Genomic DNA, 19,626 nt, shown 5'->3' on the forward strand with positions numbered 1-19,626 from the left:
CCAAAGGATGTAAACCCCACCCCTTTTTCTTTTGGCATGCCCCGAGTAAGTAAGATAAGATAGAGTTTTGGAAATTCTATTCATGTTGGCATGTTTTATGATTCTTATTCACTTCTTGATATTAGAATTCTTAAAATAGTCGAACCATCGCCTCTCGAGCTTTCATATGATCGGGTAGTAAATGATACATGAAAGTTTCTATTCCCGAAAAACTCTATATCGACTAATGACCATAACTTTTATAGTCGTCTCGTATTAATTTAATACATGGCTATGATCCCGAGGCTTTATTTTTGATATAGTTCATAATGATATTCAAAGAATCGAGTATGACTATTATCCGATACTCGAGTCGTTGATTAGTCTACTTATCTATCGAGTCTCAAAGATGATTTATATGCATATGGTTTACATTTACTCTCTGCATACCGTTATTACATCTTTCACCGAGTCCCGGCCGGGACACGTTCTCGTGCACGGATCCACCGTATTGTTCACCGAGTCCCTCCTAGAGGGCCGGGACACGTTATATGTATATGTATATGATGATATGATGACATGATGATATGATGATATGGGGATGACGGCCAGGATGGCATATGATGACTTTATTCACCGAGTCCCTCACTAGAGGGCCGGGACACGTTATATATACATATGTACAGGATAACTATCTACTAATGTCACTCAGGCCCATAACGGGTTGGGTATGATATTGACATGCATGATTTATGTTTCAAAGGCAAGCCTTGTGGTTTTCTGGTTATTGTACTAGTTTTCTATACTCCTTATTTCAAGGATGATCCCGTTCTTTCGTATTTCATGCTTTACATGCTCAGTACATATTCCGTACTGACCCCCTTTCTTCGGGGGCTGCGTTTCATGCCCGCAGGTACAGATACTCACTTCGGTGATCCGCCAGCTTAGGATTTCTATTCAGCTATCTTGGAGTGCTCCATTGTCCTGTGAGCCTAGATTTTGGTACAGTATCCTCTTATTGTATATATGTGTTTATCCAGTGGGTACGGCGGGCCCCGTCCCGTCATCTCACATCGTTGTCACTCTTAGAGGTCCGTAGACATATGTGTGGGTTGTATATAGTTACCGGTCGCCTTGTGTCCGTATGACTTATGTTTTGGGGCGTTCCCATTCGTAGTGGCGACCTTGTCGGCTTGCGTAGATATATATATATTTTGGCCGGGGCGTGTGTTATGGTAGCCTTGTTGGCTCGTGTATGGCCGGGACGTTCCTTATATTATGCAGCCCTTGCTTGGCTTGTGTGCGATGTTGTAACTCCTCAGAGACAAAGTTGCGTGATATATATATATATATATATATATATATATATATATATATATATATATATATATATGCGATGCTTTTGAGACGACGTCTTGCCTTTTTATATATGAGTTCCTTATTATGCTAGTTGTGGACTGATTATAGCTAACAGGTGTGTATACGAGTGTCCAGCTCGGGCACTAGTCGCGGCCTACGGGGTTGGGTCGTGACATGATGACTCCTAATAACTAAAGTGACCAGGCATTAGGTATGAACTTGCTTTCCTCGTTCCAATATGCATTGTCGTTTTCCATTATGTGACCATTCATGAGGAAAATATCAAGATAAGGTGTATACTTTATAACATATTATTTGGGGGGTTATGGACTTGAAAAGACATAGGAGTAATTGAGGTTATTAAGAGTATGAGTTATGTAGATGAATATGTGTCAGTTAAAGGCATAAGATTAATGGATATTATTAGGATAGAAATTATGAAAATAAATGTGTGAGTTATGAAGATGATTTTTTCAAATAAAATATTTGAGAAAAAAATGAAGAATAACTCAAAAAAAGGAGAAAAAAGATAAATAGGAATGGTGGCCAAAGAGAGGTGACACATCACCTTGTCTATGCCTAGTTTTATTATTTATATAGATCCAATATGCATTGCCGTTTTCCATTGTGTATCCAATAATAGTTCATTAGGAAAATATCAAGATAAGGGGTATACTTTATAGCATATTATTTGGGGGGTTGTGGACTTGAAAAGACATAGGAGTAATTGAGGTTATTAAGAGTAGGAGTTATGTAGATGAATATGTGTCAGTCAAAGGCATAAGATTAATGGATATTATTAGGATAGAAGTTATGAAAATAAATGTGTGAGAAGATGATTTTTTCAAATAAAATAATTGAGAAAAAAATGAAGAATAACTCAAAAAAAGGAGAAAAAAGATAAATAGAAATTGTGGCTAAAGAGAGGTGTCACATCACCTTGTCTATGCTTAGCTTTATTATATATATATATATATATATATATATATATATATATATATATATATAGATTGATTCAATGAATAAAACCATCCTATGAGTAATTTTCAACGGTGATCTTAAAGAATCCTATGGTTTTCATTATCATAAGTCACTCAAGTGGTCATACCATGATTTTTGTATTCATCTTATGAGAAAGTAATAATAATCCTATGAGAAAATTTAAAGTTCTTATTAGTCATCACAAGTAGAAATTGACCATCCTACGAGTTTTCCTTGTTACTACTGCGTGGTTTCATAATGGAATTTGAAGAACACAAAATAATTGTGGAAGTTGGACTACATGTGATTTTAATTTTCATTTTTCTTAGATTTAGTCGATACACCGCCGATAATTGTCACCGAACCAACCGATATCTTATCAGTTGGTTGGCGGATTAATACATTTAAAAGCCGATCACCGATAAGTCAAACCGTTAAGCGTAATTATCCACCCGATCCATCCGATAAGCGGACCTAGTCACACTAGCTGAGGGCCCAATTGCACAAATAGCCACTTCTAATTCCACTCTTTAGAATACAATGGCTCTTTAAAATATACCACCATTTTTTAGAAGTAAATAAATTTGGGACAAAATTTTCTCTTCCTTGTATAGAAGTGTTTACCCGCAAAACGGTACAGTTAAATTATATATGTGGTTATGAACGGGTGGATCAATATGACCAAGCTAATGAAATAATGAACAAGAACAAATAGGATAGAGAGCTAATGTTATTCAAAGTAAGTAGCCTGACCAATGGTGAAGCTGCCAGTTAGGGTCTCCGGGGGCATGGATTTGCCTAAGCGCTATCAATATAAACCAAGAACAAGAACAAAGAAATTGCTTAAGAGTGCCTATTTTGCTATTAGATTTCGGATGTCCTTACACTGATATGAGAAGTCCTATTTATACTAGAGTATATGAGGTGCGTGATCCATGAATCGCGCCTTCTTTATTACCTAATATTAATGCTATAGTAATGATGAGCAATGAAGGGTAATAATGCTCATTTAAGACCCGAGGAAGACCCAGAACCTTCTTGTAATAGTTGTACGTTGAACTACGTTCCGTGTGCCCGATGAAATAGTATGCTTCATGGATCCCCTGTAATCTATGCCTCACAGGCGAGATACCATGCACATTTCTCCGAGACCGCACATGATTCCCCAAAGGTTTCTTGCATGCTGACTCGAACCTGACCTGTCACCATTGCCATGTGGCATCATTTAATTCGTCCACTCGGTGTCTACAAATTTTGCCTAATACAGAGTCCCCCACTTTTTGGGGACTAGTGCAAATGTGAGCGGGAAGTGGAAAGTTTTCACAATTTATGGCGGGAAATCAGTCAATGGTCTTTGACACTTGATAAGATGCACGTCTCTTCGCTTTGAATGCTACAGACACGTGTCGCCTCATGACTGGCTGACGATCCGCATGACTGCTTATCGGTTACCAAGGTAATGATGAACTCGGTGTCTTTTCCCTTTTATATAAACGAATCACCACCTTCATACTGGTACTTTGCTCACTACTGAAACTTTCTACAAGTTTTCTACAACAATACCATCTTCTTCTCCTATATTCCGATCACCGAAAAGTTTTTCAATCACTTCACCATTTCAAAAACCTTTACGCAACCTTCCTTTCAAGTGACACCATGTCGACACCACAAACTCCTTCTACTGAAGCCACCACTCTTTCTGCTTCTGATGCCGCCGACGCTTCTGCCACCGTAATGCCGTCCCCGGTTGCCGGATATGTATTATCAAGGTGACGAAGTCACAACTAAGATAAACCCACTGGCACGATGCATAATGCCAGGGAACTATATTTTGATAACGACCTTCAGGAAAAAGATGTCACTACTGGCCAAGCCGGTGCTCGAGACTCTCCCACCGGTGACTACCAGTCCAGAATCCAGGCCGATCTCCTACCCACCGTGAAGATTGACTGCAGGTGGGAACAAGACGAAGTGATCGTTCCTGGGGAGGACGAAAGGATCACTTCCTACCGATCGGGATACTCGTATGTTTATACATACCCTTTTTCAATGAAAATTGGTGAGGCCGTGGATCCATTCATCCTTGGCATGTGCCGGCATTATAAGGTCTGCTTGGCCCAAGTAGGTCCATCGCTATGGAGGACGGTGGCTAGCCTCCGCTATTTCACCACCTTGATCGATGTGAGTTCTTACTATCGTCCACTTAATCTGGATCTACTCCTCGAAGCTCTTCCCGGGAGGCGTGATTAATCTGGCCATAAGGGTTAGCATAGCCATCCTTACCAGCCTTGATAATGATCACGACAGAGACTTGACACGATTCGTGATCATCACCACAACTGATCTCCTTTCGGCTGATGGACGACCTATACCGGAATGGTGGAACCTCACTCGCAAACTTTCATGGTGTAAACCAATCTTCTTTCACTTGCTATTTCCCTTTCGCTAACTTCATTTTTTCATCCCCAGCTACAGCTTGGGAACCCTCGGAGATTGAGGGACTCATGGACTGGATCTATAGTATTCTTGATGTTTTCACCCCGAAATTCTAGACATGGAAGAAACTCTCCGGCGAACGCAATTAGATACCCAATAACCACTGTAACTCGTCTCTTCTCATAACATGATTATTTCCACTTCATTTTTCATACTTAAGACTAATTCCTTACTTTGTTCAATCTATCTCAGGTCTGCCCAAGATCGCTCTGGCTGCACCTATCACCGAAGTTGCCAGTTGATGTGGCCGAGGCGAGCTGGCTTATCCGGCAGAATAAAGACCAAAAGCGAACCCGTACAGGTCCTTCTTTAAGTCCCCGGTCTGGGACCAAACGCACCAAGAAGAATACCCTAAGGATTTTGAGGAAACAAGCAGGAATCCTGCTCGAGCTTTGGAGGAACAAACTCGGGCCTCCGTTACCACCGGTTTATCCAGGTGGTTTATTTAGATAGCGAGGGGCCGGAAGAAGAAGAAATTCCCCTAGAGAGGTATATAAGTAAAAGAAGAAATTGTCCTGAGGGCCTCACTACTTTCTCCGGGGAAGAGGCTATTCTCTTCGAGGAAGTTGATTATGCGGAGCTGATAGAGTCTCGGTTCCAGGCTCCATTTGCTCTATTTTCCAGGATGAATGTTCTTCGAGGTGCAGCAACCTTGAACGCTCCCCCCTTCTAATTCCACTACTCTTGATCCTCCAGTCGCATCGACCGTTCAACCAGCTTCTATCCCTAATCATCGAAGAAGATCATCCTTCTGGAGCCGCCAATCGTCTCCTCACTAGGAGGAACTAGTGGACCAATATCCAGCCCCAGTTGAAGACCCTTTTGAATTCTAGGGTGTCTCCTTCATGGTCCTGGCGGAGTGCCACCTCTTGTCAAAGCCTGTTGGGGTGGCCAACTACATGAAGAATGTGGCCTCCGACAAAGACTAGAGGAAGATTTGAGGGGTTTTCTCTGAGTGTGTCATCAACGCTGGCATGCATGCTACCGTCCGAGTAACTTTTTTCCCCTTTTGTCAAATATTAGCTTCCCTTCTTTACCAAATTCTAACTTTCTTTTTCTTTTCAGGCCAACCTTCTCTATGGAGACTGACTCCATTGAAGAGAAAGCTAAGTTTATAGCGGATAAGGACTCCGGTTGGGAGAGAATGCCGCCCGTTGATGCTAAACCCTCAAAAGTTGAAGAGCTCGGGGCCAAACTCGAGCAAATTAAAGTAGAAAAGCAAGCCTGTAGCTAGCAAGCCAATCTCCTCCAAACTAATGTAGATGAGTGAAAAGAGAAATGGAACCAAGCTCAAGACTTTGTTACTGGTATAGTGGAGAGGATTTCCGGTCTCGAAGGGGATGTCAATGTTTTCGAGGAGGGTCTCCAAGCCAAGACTGAAGAAGTCTAGGCTTTTCGGAAAGAAAATGAGGCGCTGCAAACCAGGATGTCTTCTGTTGCATCCAAGAACCAAGAGCATTGGTATACCAACAAGAAGTTGTCCAAAACTAATGTGGTTCTCCAATAAGAAAACATGAATCTCAAGCATGTCGTCGAGATAGCCGAGGCCAAGCTCCAGTTTGCGATAGATAGCCACGCTCTAACCCAAACTGGCTATAACATGCACCAGAAGACCTTTGAAGCAGTGAAGGCAGGTAGCATCGTTAATATCGATGTTGAGATTGACAAGGCCCAGTAATTAGAGCTTGAATGTGTAGAAAGCCCGGAAGAGGACCGTCATTCCGCCTACAAGGGGGTGGCTCTTCCGTTGGGGAAGAATAAAAAGAGCCGTGGACAGAAGGTGATGAACTTCCCCCGGATACTCAAGCTGGAGACCCCCACTCTCGGGATCGACACTTCTACTGATACCCCTGTGACTCTGCTCCTTCCTGCTTCAGAACTCCCGCATTTTCCTAATTTCGACAGATTCATTTCCTTGTACTTATTCAGTTTATGCTGCATTTTGGGACTGATTTCCAAATGTAGTTTCCTATTTTTGTATCATTGTATCGTTGGTTTTCAAATCACTGATTAGTGGCTTTGATTTTTAAAAAATGGCTTAACAGCTCCATCAAAATTAAAATGAATCCAATAAGAGAATAACGTATTAAAACTAGGGACAAAGACATAAATGGCCATTCGGGTGAAACTATTGACACCGAATGACTCAAGAAGCTTAAAAGACATTTTATAGCTTTTCAAAATAATTCCATTTTGTAGCCTTTTTTCAACTAATTCCAGCATATGTATAGAAACTGTATCATTGTTGTGTCGAAAATGTATCACTACTCTATATGTATAGAAAAATATGCGAACCTACAGTATGTGTATAGAAAATGTCTCATTGTTATATAATATATGTACAATAAATGTATCATCGACGTATACTTACACACATATTTTCATAACCTAAGGGGCCCAAATTAACACTTTGTATTCTATTGAGTTGAGGGTCTATCGGAGCACCTTCCTATCTCCGAGGTAGGGGTAAGGTCTGTGTACATTCTAACCTCCCCAGACCCCACCTGGTGAGATTATACTGGGTATGTTGTTGTTGTTATGCTATTAGGCTTGAAACCTCACCTCCCAACCTTCGTACTTTTTCCAGACTGCCTAAACCCATATTCGGGTCGAATCTCGTAAAGCAAAAAAAATAAAATACTTTGAAATTGAAAAAAAATAAAACCAAAAGAAGAAAGAGAGTTGAAATTCCAACTTTCTGGTAAATTCTTTCAAGTGCATCTTGAAGGTTCTCCATCCACTTAGAAGAATTTAGTAGTACTATTTAATTTACAATTAGGTTTATCTCTAAGACTAGTAGATTAGTTAATTCATACAAATTCTCATTGCCCAGAAGTTCTCCTTTTCAATGGTGAATGTCGCTTGTCTGCGCTCGACAATCATGGGAATGGTCTGTAACGGTCTGCACAATGACAAGAGAAAAGGGCAGGCACTGGGCGGAGCAGTGAGGCTGAAAAAGGAGGAAGACAAGAAAAAATGGCTGATGGGACAAATGGGCTAAAATTATCTTTATTTTTGGCCTAAGAGCTATTTCGGGTCATTTGCTTAAAAGTGAGCCTTTTTAGGCCTTTTCTTTTTGCCCGTGACCACACCATGTCCTTTCCCTTAAACTATCCAGTGATATATACCTGACCCACACCGAGAGAAGGGAGTGTAGACTACTTGTAGCGCCAGTAGGAACCGTCAACGACAAGGTGATTTATCTCATTGTCTTTTTACATATATCAAGCTTCATGTTTTTCCACCATCGAGTTTTCTCCTAATTTAAACTACCCGCTACTTTGATTTGAAGTTCTTTTAAATGATGAGAACATAAAAATGTTATCCATTTGGATAAAGATTTTTCTTTTTTCGAGTGTTAATTCACTCGAGACCTGACTCTACTGACTTCGTGGCTTTTTGAGTGTCACATACGTGCATCTCAAACTATACATCTGAGGAAGTGCATGTCAACTGGGTGGTTTAACACAATTTCTACAATATACCAACATCGACAGTGAATCACCAGGAAACGTTGGGTAAACATCACTCGCAATATCATGAAAGGTGTCGTTTAAATTAAATATGACTGAATAACTGTGAAAGTGATACTCACTTGAATTTAAGGAGTTTACCTTTGCGCAATTGAAAACTTGGACAGCATTTTAAGCAAGAAACGGAAGCCTTGCTGTCTCAATTCTTTTAACTGCCAAATTAGCCTTTATGGTATTGAAAAAGTTATCCTAAGCTCAAGCAGATTTATGCATCCTCACTACCTGGAGAAAATCAGCCTGAGTTGCAATTTGCAAAGGATAATTCAGAGCATTGTCGCAACCCCCAAATAAAAGAATAAACGAGAGGCCAATTGGAACACAGAGTGCTTCTTATTCACACAAGAATCCATGCAACATGGTTCAAATTGTTATTGGGAGTTTGGAGTTGTTGTCACAACCACCCCATTCTTGGGGCTGCCTAAAGAGCTACGGTAAAGCACATGGAAGCATCAATCCCTCAGTCTGGTCCTCTCTTCTTTTTCCACACATTTAGTAACACATTAACTCCCTCCTCCAAAGTAGCTTTCTTATTGACTGCATAGTTCCAGAGCTCTGAGATGATGTATCTTCCACTCGGGTTGTAATCGTTTATCTCTGTCAAAGCTGCTGTGACAGCTTTGTACACTTCGACACCATGATTTTTCTTCAACTCTTTCAGCTTTTCATCTTCATCATCTATCACGTTCTGAAAGGAGTAATACCAGCATAATAAATCAAAATCCCTGTTAACATAATTGATGCTATCGCTATGCAAATACAAGTAAATAGCAAAACAACCTAGAAGTACTCAGCCGAAATCCAGCATATATACATATAGTTTATGTCAATAACCAGTTTTTTCAACACATCCAACTAAGACCAAAAAACCAGACTCCACCACTCACAGTAAAGTAAATCAAAAAGAAATCTAGTGTTTTCTACCATCACTGCGCAAAGGAAAAAGAAAAACAAAAAAGGGAGTAAAAGAAGACACCAAAGCTAATTTTTAATTGCATTTACAGGAGGAATCTCCTGCTCAGCTTCAATGTTTTATTTCTCAAATGTAACTAAAGTGAAGTTGTTATTTCATTTTGTTTCAATTTTTTTCCTTGGTAAATTATCTTACTTTGTTAAGAATTTTAATTTCAGTTACACAAGTACTTGATACTTTTTCAAGAGTGCTCTAATATTTTAGATTTTGCCTACATATAAATCAGAAATTTACTTCAAATTGATGAAAAACAATGCACTCATTTTTATTTTTTGATTGGTCGAAAACAATGCACCCATAATATTTTGTGCATCTTCAAATGTTTACATTACATTTTTTTGATAAACTCATCTTTTCACAAAACGTATATCACTTCGTCTTTATTAATACTCATAAAGTGTGGCATGCAAACTACTTTTTTTCAATGAGTGGTAAGTTATGGGCTTCACTTCCCTACTTGACACCTTCAAGTTGGCCTCATACACCATCGGTACAATTTACCCTTACATTAGAATGCCACTAAACTCATTTAGAAACTAGAAATAAATCCATTGGCGTGTCAATTATAGCAAAGTAGAAGCAGTAGTCTACAGCATAATAATATACACCCAGCATAGGCAAATCCAGCTATCCCAGGATGCACCCGGTAACTTTGTTTAAAATTAGTTCTTAAAGCCCTGATTTTTTGCTATGTTGTTCGTATCCTACCAACTTCCTCACATTTTTCCTCAGGATTTTGAGGTAGATAGTAATATTTTCTAAAGCAATCTTTTGTGCTCTAGTTGTACGTTTCTGTCTTTGTAAAAAAATAATGTACAATAAAACTACTTCTACATCAAATAGCAGGCCCTTTCTTCTTTTTCCACTTCACGATTCTAATTTTCTATTTTTATTCTAAAAATCATGTTATCAATTAACCCTCAAAATTGCATTCTTCAAGGCTTTCAGCAGTTTAACTCAAAAGTGAACTTCTTGACATTTTTTAGCTTTATTTTGCTGTAAACAATTGTCTCCTTGCTACGAAATTTCACTAATTCAGCAGGATTATTACAGCATACTTTTCTTTTCAATAGTTTGTCGACCAAGAATTAAATGTATTTTGGAGCATGGGATATACTAGAACCTCTTTTCCATTTTTGTAGTCCAAAAATAAGAAAGTATTATGGAACAACAAAAAATGATTGATTTTAATGTGTTGTGTCAGAAAGACTTGCAAATTTTCCTCGCATGAGCAATGAGATGATACGGTAGTATTAATTAATCTATGTCCCTGCCGGTAAAAATTTGTAAGCCTGCAGATATATCGAAAATTTGTCCCACGACAACAGTAAATCCAACTATTACAAACATAATAAACACCCTACCAACCTACATAACATCTTTGTAGTAGAAACTTAAAAAAAATGAAAGTCAAAGTAATGCTTTTTCCACCTTGTTTTTAAATCAAGCTTGAAAATTGTAGAATTGATAGAGAGAGAGAGAAATTCTAGATTCCATTGTGAATGAAAAGCATACCTCATGTTTCCCGTTAACCATAGCGACTTTAATGGGATGCCATCCAGGATCTCTAAGGTACTCCTCCCACAGCGAGCATAACTCTGTAGCTCTTTCATCTGCTTCTGACTCATGATACTTCCTCTTCATTGCTTCATGGAATGGTCTATTGTCGAGCTCCCCCATCCTCTTAACACCGATTGGACCAACTCTTGGTAGTTCCTTCAAGCCCTATAGAGCAATTCAGTTACCCCATTATCCAAAGCCACATAAAACATCCCATAAAAGAGACAGGGACATGAATTTAACGAAAAACAAGAAAAGATAAACAAAGTAGTATTATCTTCTTGTAGAAATCCAAATAATGACATCCTTAATAAACCATTTCAATGCTAAAAATGATTTGAGAAACCATGCTCATCCCATCAATCAGAAATACATGAACTGTAAATGTACGCTACAATATAAAATCAAAGGAGTTAATGCTTCTTTCTTTCCGGACTGTTCTACCATGACTTTCTCGCTTTTGGTATTCGTGTTATCATATTGTTTTCGATATGCTTGGCCCTATCTGACCTTTTGTCTTGTTTTCCTCTTGTCTTCCTCTCTTCTCCTCTCTTGAGCCGAGGGTCTTTCGGAAACAGCCGCCCTACCTTTCAAGGTGGGGGTTAGGTCTGCGTACACTCTACCCTCCCCAGACCCCACATGGTGGGATTATACTGGGCTTGTTGTTGTTGTTGTTGTAATATAAAATCAAACCAAATTGTTAAGTAGAAACTAAGCGCTAAAAACAATATATTAAACAGCCACCTCCCCTAGCGTCAAGCAGGAAGTTATTTTACGATTCTTACAAATAGGCTATGACAAAACTAAGTACAAAATTAAACACTTGACTTACATTAACCAACTCCTTTCGAGCGTCTTGCAGCTCATCATTACTGTTTCTTTCCTTCACTATCAGGGTTTGATTTAATGCTTCCAAACCTTCGTATTCTTCTTCCTTTTCTCTTAAACTTTTAAGGAGTGTGTCCACCTTATGCAAAACTTCTTGATCACCTTCATCTTCAATATGTTTCATCACGTTCAACGACCCCCTCAGCTGCTCAATTTCCAGCTCTACCGCTTGTTTAGCATCAAGCTGCTTTTCCAGCTGAATTATTCTCTTATGGAGATCTTCCTTTTGCCTCTGCAATCAGCAAGATGGCATCTAAGTGACTAGTTATTTGTAATATGAACTTGACATAAGAGACGAGGAGAGTTAAAATTATAAGAGCAACTCGATAAATACACGCACCTTCTGCTCTTCAGCTAGTTTCAGTACTTTTTCGTCGACCTTTCTTTGCTCTTCAGTCGCAGCACTAAGTGAGGTATTTAGAACAGCGTTCTGGAATAACAATGATGGGCGTTCATGTTAACCATCTTCAAAATGGATAAAAGTAGCAGATGATATTCCTTGTTTCATGAAAAAATTCAAACATCCACCCAACAGAACTACTTTTAGAAAAAATACTTTGATGCACATGAGACAAGTATAAAACAAACGTAAACCTGAAAGTGGAGTCATCAAATGGTATATAATGGATCAACCACTGTGTGCACATCAAAGGGTTTAATTCGGTTATATTTGTATGATTATTAAAATATTTATGAGTAGTTCTAGTGCTACTATAATTAGAAAACTCACTCTTGTGTTTTATAATGTGCATTGCAAGTTGCGAGCTTGACATTAGAAGAAAATGATGAAAAGCCCCAAAACATACTAAAGATATCAAAGGAGAATGTTTGATTATTGAAGGTTATTGAAGGTGAGTTTTTAGTCAAACAATACATAATGAAGATTCAAGCAAGAGATGATTGGCAATTAGAGATAGGAGCAATAATTTCTATCAAGAAACACATGACTCAAACTTCAACAGAGAGTAACTCTCAATAAATAAGGAATATGATCATACTTTCTATAGGAAATTTGTTAGGCTCTGAGTCAAGCTTCCAACGGTTATGATCTTTTAATTGAACACTGGCAGTGTAGAGGAAAACCCGAGAATTTTGGGCAGCGGGTAAGCCCAAAATTTGTGAAGGGCAATTCCGTATTTTCCAATTTATCCCATGTATTATAAATAGGCCCTAAGCTCGTTTTTCATGGGGATTCCAGCACTTTTGAAGACTTCCTTGAGAGCAAAACCTTGGAGAATTGAGGGAGTTTCTTCTCTAGGGTCATGGTGAAACTTTTCATGATTGTTATGGATTAAATTTATTCTTTGAATTAATTTGCGTTCTTGAGTTATTTATTCAATTTAGTGCTTAATTATTCGATTAGCCTGATCAACTCTCAGATACTATCTGTGGTTACTAGGTTTGATGGAGACCTTAGTGCACAAGCCTCAAGACCCTTCACAAGATCACAAGCTAAGGAGCTAAGAGACTTACAAACTTATGCACTGAAGATGGAAGCCGTGGAGGAGCCTTGGTGGAAGCTATGTTGCTCGGATTCTCAAAAAATGCTGCCGCACCCGTGTCTGATCTTCCAAAAAGAACTACTTTTGGAGAATCCGCCACAAACCCGTCAACATTTTTAAAAAGTCCAAGCAACATAGGGTGGAAGCCTAGGAGGAGCCTTGGTAAGAAGCCTTTGAAGATATACATCTTACACTATATAGGAGATTGAGGGAGCTCAAGTACCAGGAATGGGACCACAAAAACGATCAAAGCCTGAGTTTGAAGCCGCAACTGTGCAGAATATAGTTATCCGCGATCGCGAAGGAGGCCAGACAGCAACTTCCGGGCTAAAGGGACGCAATTGCGCACATAGTCAACCTGGAGGTCAACCCTGAAGAGAAGCGAAGGTGGCTAATTCCCCAAGACCGTGATACATTCAGCCCACTTCTTCTAGTGGCCTAATTAAGGGTTATTAAGTTTTTTCCATGCAATTAGTAGACCTAGTATAAAGAGTAACTTTCCATGAATGGTAGGGTTAGCTTATTTTGAATTTGGATGATATTTTCTGATGATGGATGGTATCCATGGTTGCTTTGAAACTTGTAAAGGGGGTTTTCAATTTGAATCATTCAACGTGAGGGTTTCCGGTGGGTACTTCTTTTTGCATAATTAGAGTTTTTGATGTCCTAATTAAGTGTTCTAATTATTGCTATTGAGTTGTGTCTTCTCAAAATTTTACTTGCTTTTTTATTTTCTTGTTTTTCCTATTTGATTCCTATCAAGGTTGAACTCGAAAGAGGTAACTTTAGGGTTGTTTTGGATTGGATAGTATAAGTTCATGAACTTGCTCACCTTACATAGACAGACTTATCAATTCTATTCTCATACATAGAAAATGAATAAGTTAATTTGAATAGTCAAGTAGAAACTGAAAGGTTCATATGAGTAAACAAGAACCCTAGGTTAAAAACTCTTGCGAATTAATTTATTTGAATAAATATTTGGTCCTAACAAGATTGTCAAGGGAATAACCGTAGGCTTCTTTTTTCATTCTCAACTGAAAAAACCTAAGCCTTTTTAGCACACAACGGCGCGGCCTCCTAGTGTTCAATGAAGTGGGTTAAGAAATAAGAACCATGAAGTATCAAGTTCAAATATCTGTGGAAGCAAAAATACTAGGTGATTTCTTTCCATCTATCCAAACTTTGGTTGACAAAGTTACCCGCCACCTTTGCTGGTGAGAGCCTAGACTTCTTTATCGTGTGAATCCACAAAGTTACCCGGTACCCGAACACCACGGTTATCAGGAAAAAAAAGAAGCCTAGACTTCTTTATCTTGTGAATTCTTTAGAGTGTGCAAGTTGCTTTTCTTGCTATTTGTTAATTTAGTTCTTGATTTTAATCATAAGTTCAGATATAAATCACCCATAATTATATTGCGTTTTTATTTTGCACTTAATAATTACAAAATTTTTAGTCATTAATTTAGCTAATTAATTTCAAGTCCTCGTGGGAACGATACTCTACTCACACTTTATAACTTGAGCAACCACATATACTTGTGCGTGCATACGGTACGCACACTTTATTTAGTTGATGTTCTGATGAATTCGTCTAGTCTGTCAACGAATGTTGTGAGCCATTACAGAAAATTTAACCCTTGTGGAAGGAGAAGCGTCCTGCTGCTCTTCATCAAAAAAAAAAAAAAAAAAGAAGCGTCCTGCTGCTAGCAGACCCTCAATTTTGCAGGTAATAAGTAAAAGAAGATGGTACAATTTCAGATTCAGACAATTAACAGCCAAGGAAGAAAAGCTATACCTGTTCAAGCTCCTCAGAAAGCTTCTTCCGATCAATTTCATTTTTGGCCTCACGTTGCTCCAGTTCTCTACCTCGGAGCTCAAGCTCTTCCTTTTGAGATTCCAATTGCAATTTCAACTTTTCATGATCATTAAATATCTTCTGGAAATGATCACGTGCACTTGACTGGATTTTTCTTATCTCTGCTCAAAAAACAAAATATAAGGACACGAAGCATTATAGATAACTAGAGTTCTAATAGGCATATGCAGACCCCTAACCTTCATTGTACGCTTGATGCAGTTTATCTTTCTCTTCAACCAACTTGTTCAAAGACTGTGCAGTCTCCTTAAATTTGTCCTCCATCTCCTTTAGGTGTAACTTCTTGACTTCAATAACATTTGTCAAATTAGAAACAAGCTTGTCCGTCTTCCGAGCTTCTTCTTCCATGATATCAGATATGGTTCTAAGGTCTCCAACCTTGCGGAGATTTTCACCGACGATGTTAAGAGCTTTATAGTCATCGGCACGAGCAATCCAAGCATACAAATCAGACTTATTACCAAGGTTGGCTTTCCAGTCTCTCTTGCCATGATGGTCAGCCTCATAAGCCTTCTCATATGACATAGCATTACCAAATCCGGACCAGTCTTTGTTGAATTCAACAAGAGCAGTTCCAGAATGGCCTTGGTAATTCCACAGAGGACGTACCCGTGTAGGGTTGAAACCTCTCCTTGTCAACATATCCCTCAGCTTAGAACCACTTTCTCCCACATAGCGTCCATCCTTAAATTCAGTGGGAATATTCACAACAACCCCAATCCAAGGCCAGACAAACATCTCATCACGGTCATGATCCGCAAGAGGGTCAGCTTGAGGATCCGGCACGGCATCAGGTTTAGATGAATCATCAGCAACTGCAACTTCATTTTCCAAGTACTTTGCCAATGCAAGATGATTCGCCTTCTCTCTCGCAGTTCTCTTATTAGAGCTACAGCTTCCCACCCCACTTGCATGCTGCACAAGTTCCTTGTACAAAAAGTCACGCTTTCTTTTCTTTGGACAATAGGGGCAAGTGTACGCGACATCTGATATTTTAAGAGAGCGATTTCCGCTCTTCAACTCTTCATAAGATTTTTCTTCATATTCTTCAATCTCTGATTCACTTATATCAGTGTCTTCCTCGGAGCTATAATCCATAGAACTCCCCTTCTTGCAAGATTTAAACTTACAAGAATGACACCTGGACAATAAAAAACAGATAACCTTATCAACTTTCAGTGAAAGACTGCATTATTTAAAGTACAATAGCTCAGGGATATTTGAACCACACGTTAGTTCAGCTTACTTAGCCTTCCAAACCGGGCCCCTCTCAAAGGAGAGACAGAAAGGCTAGAGACATGAATAATAGTTGACAAATGAAGCATGTAGACTATATGGAATTTCAAGCGTTTTTCTATCAAAAGGTTTTGATATTCCCATTAAAAGAAAATGAATGTTTCTTAAATTTTGATATTAAATTTTGATATACTTCGTTTAATTTACCAAAGTTCATTCATGCAAGAATGAACCAACCAAAAGACTATAAGAAGAACTCATGACAATCAATAAGCACCTATTCTTACACGATAATGCTCATCCACCGTCCAATTCTTCAGAAACATAAATTACTGTCATATGTGCTAAATGTAAGTAATCTCAAATATAGTTGTTTTACCTTACAAATGCAAAACACTTGCACAATGAAAAGACCTAGTTCTACTTTGAAGGTTCTCTACCCATACAAAGACCTGGATATCAACAGTAAAATCTGCAGTTTTCGACGGCATTGCAATATTTTGCAAAAGATTTACAGATATTATTATACATGCACAATAAAAAGAACTAGGTTTTACTTTGAAGGCTCTCAACAATAATAGCACCCATACAAAGACATTGAAATCAATAGTAAAATCACAGTTTTTGACAGTTACAATACTCTGCAACAGTATTACAAATATTATTATAGGGTATTTATTTTACTTTTTTCACCACAACATTCTTTGTTCACTAGCAGAAAAACCTGAAAGTTGAAGGAGAAAAAAAAAGTGCTTATTTGGAAATAGATGTCAAATTTAGCTTAGGACTCATAAGGGACGAAAATTTGATAACAACCTTGCAAGTACTGACCATATGGAAGCTACATTTTACTAAAAAAAAATCCAGAGCTGCGTGAATTGTGAATTTCCTTGGGTTTCTTCACTTTTATTCAGCAGGCAAATGAGTAATTAACCAGAAGAAACAGCAGTAAAATGTATACAAAGACATGCAGACATAGAGACAGATAGTTGAGTAGAAAATTAGAACTTAAAATTAAAATGTTGTTAAGAGGAAAAGAATTGTAATGTGTGTCAGATCTACTTGCCTGAATTAAGCGTGAAGCGGCAAAAGAAGGAATTAGGCAGCAGATTCTCTTCTCTTCAAGGAGTGAAGAGAATAGGGTTTTGAAGAGGGAAACAACACAAAAAATTAATATAAATGATGCAATTCGATACGAATCAATTAAGCTCACATGTCGGTATGTACTTATACAGATGAGTGAAGAGAATCAGCACATTAAGTAGTAATTATAATTTAGGAAAAAAAAGGAGTGGCTTGCGAGGTCTTCGAGGACATCGTTAAATGTTTTGCCTGCCAACAAAAGCTACTACATGTATGATGTACTCTTTTTCGGTTCACTTCTCCCCCGACTCAACCCTTTTCTGACTATTTGTCATCTGCCCATTTTACCTCAACTATTTGAAATAGGTTAATTTTATCTATATACTATTCGAAATAGTAATTTCAAAATTGACATATTTTTCTTTGTTTTGGAGTAAATGTTAGTAGGAACGGGTTTTTCCTTTTTTTTTTTTTTTTTTTAAGCCATTTAAGATAGTTGGAGGACATTTTTAAGCTAAAAATGTAACGAAGTAACGAAGTGTAAAATTGACCTATTTCAAATACTTTAGACGTATTTTGGCCCTTTTCCCTCTATTCAAAAACAAAACATTTCTTGGATTTTAATATAGTATAACTTTTCTATAGTATAAGAAAATCGGTTTCGACATGGCTGCTTAGGTGTCAATACAAAATTGAATTAAGGGCAATTTTGAAATTTCACATATTAGGACTTACGTGTCCTTCACGACAGCAATAGAATAGCCACCGCCTTTGTGACCTTTTCATCTTCATTCACATTTTTCTCTCCAATTCACTAGGTCTCACAATGTTTGAGGTTAGTGTAAAGGTAGCAAATGGACGAGTTGGGCTGATTTTGTAGGGGCAATGGGAGGGGGAGGGGGTCAAAACGGGTTGAGTTAATAATAACCCGCCTAAAAGTCACTTGGTCGAAATGTGTTAGGCTGCAATGGGCTAAAAAGCGGGGTCAAAACCCAACCCGCCCAGTTCTTACTAAGTTTTAATTGTTTTATTTTTAGTTTTATATTTTTTTTAGTACAGAATGCAATTACTATTTATCTTTATTATGGTTATATATAACATATCAAGTAAAAAAAAAATTGACAAGATTTCTCATGAATCAATTTGGGCTAATATCAGCCCAAATTTTGATAGGTTGAAATGAGCGGTTCAATAGCCAACCCAAACTTGAGCGGGTTGGGCGGGTTATGATTTTATGGGCTAATTTTTCACCTCTTATTAGTGTTATTGTTACACCTCGGGGGAGATTCATGTTATTCGCATGATGAGTAGACTAACGTGAGTCTAGAGTGTACATGAAGTCCCTACAAGTAAGGATGGATACTTAATAATTCTAATTAAGATTCCAAAGATATTTGAGGCAAAAGAAGAAAGCGCGTCGGAGAAAGTTAAGGGAGAGTCTTTTTTGGGAGAATTTCACATCATTTGAGTTAAGCCTTGCTTAGCATCACTTTGAGGGAGAGATATAAAGCCCCTTGGATGGTTAATGAAGTGTTATATAAGTGCCAAGAAGGTTTCATAAGGATTGGAGGTCAAATGAATCAAAGAGAGCACGATTACGCAAAACGGGACAAAATGGGGCAGTGTGAGCCCGCGCACTAAGTGCGCCGAGCCGCACACTATGCGCCAACTCCCTAAATTGGGAGAGCTCACTGCCCAGCACCTCCCCTAAGTGGTGGGGAGAGTGTGTGTGTTACACCTCAGAAAATTTTCCGTTAATGCACAGTGAATAAGCTAATGAAGAGTACGAAGTATACGATGTTTCAATAAGTAAGAAATAGCATTTGATGATTGTAAATAAGATTTGAAAGACATTCGATGTTAGACGAGAAAGTTACCAAGAGAAGGCCATGTATACGATAAGTATCGGAAAGGATTTATGAGTAGTAAGTTGATGGCAACTTAATGATGTGTTGGGGAAGAGTTATGACACCCCTTAGATTGCTAATGAAGTGATAAACAAGTGCTAAGAAGTTCCATAAGGAGTGGAGATCAAACGAGACGACGAGATCGAACTTGGCGATGATGAGTTCCAAATTTGGGTTCCACGGCCGGCGGTGTGTTCCACGGACCGTGGGTGGGTCCGTGGACTCGCTGGAACTCACCCAATCGGCTGGTCGT

General features: G+C 38.5%; 1 protein-coding gene across 2 annotated transcripts; it reads right to left on the minus strand.

The window, feature by feature from the left end:
• Positions 1–8,659: 8,659 nt before the first annotated feature.
• LOC132050273 (protein INVOLVED IN DE NOVO 2) lies at positions 8,660–17,531 on the minus strand. Of its 2 annotated transcripts, XM_059441450.1 has the most exons (7): positions 17,450–17,531; positions 15,327–16,288; positions 15,067–15,248; positions 12,107–12,196; positions 11,711–11,998; positions 10,834–11,043; positions 8,660–9,033 (listed from the first exon to the last, which is right to left on the minus strand). In XM_059441450.1, exons 2-7 carry the CDS (start codon positions 16,243–16,245, stop codon positions 8,806–8,808), a joined length of 1,917 nt encoding a protein of 638 aa, XP_059297433.1. In that variant the 5' UTR covers positions 16,246–16,288; positions 17,450–17,531; the 3' UTR covers positions 8,660–8,805. The 2 variants fall into 2 exon arrangements, with proteins under 2 accessions (XP_059297433.1, XP_059297434.1); XM_059441451.1 differs by lacking the exons at positions 11,711–11,998; positions 12,107–12,196.
• Between the last annotated feature and the right edge of the window lie 2,095 nt (positions 17,532–19,626).

The sequence above is a fragment of the Lycium ferocissimum genome, chromosome 3 (assembly GCF_029784015.1).
Source record: "Lycium ferocissimum isolate CSIRO_LF1 chromosome 3, AGI_CSIRO_Lferr_CH_V1, whole genome shotgun sequence".
Classification (NCBI taxonomy): domain Eukaryota; kingdom Viridiplantae; phylum Streptophyta; class Magnoliopsida; order Solanales; family Solanaceae; genus Lycium; species Lycium ferocissimum.

Excerpts from the sequence above, each read along its gene's own strand:
- LOC132050273 (XM_059441450.1), bottom strand. The coding sequence starts at position 16,245 with ATGGATTATAGCTCCGAGGAAGACACTGATATAAGTGAATCAGAGATT. Across the intron at positions 11,999-12,106 it reads AACTAGCTGAAGAGCAGAAG|AGGCAAAAGGAAGATCTCCA; the intron begins GTGCGTGTATTT and ends TGCTGATTGCAG. Across the intron at positions 9,034-10,833 it reads TGGTTAACGGGAAACATGAG|AACGTGATAGATGATGAAGA; the intron begins GTATGCTTTTCA and ends TACTCCTTTCAG.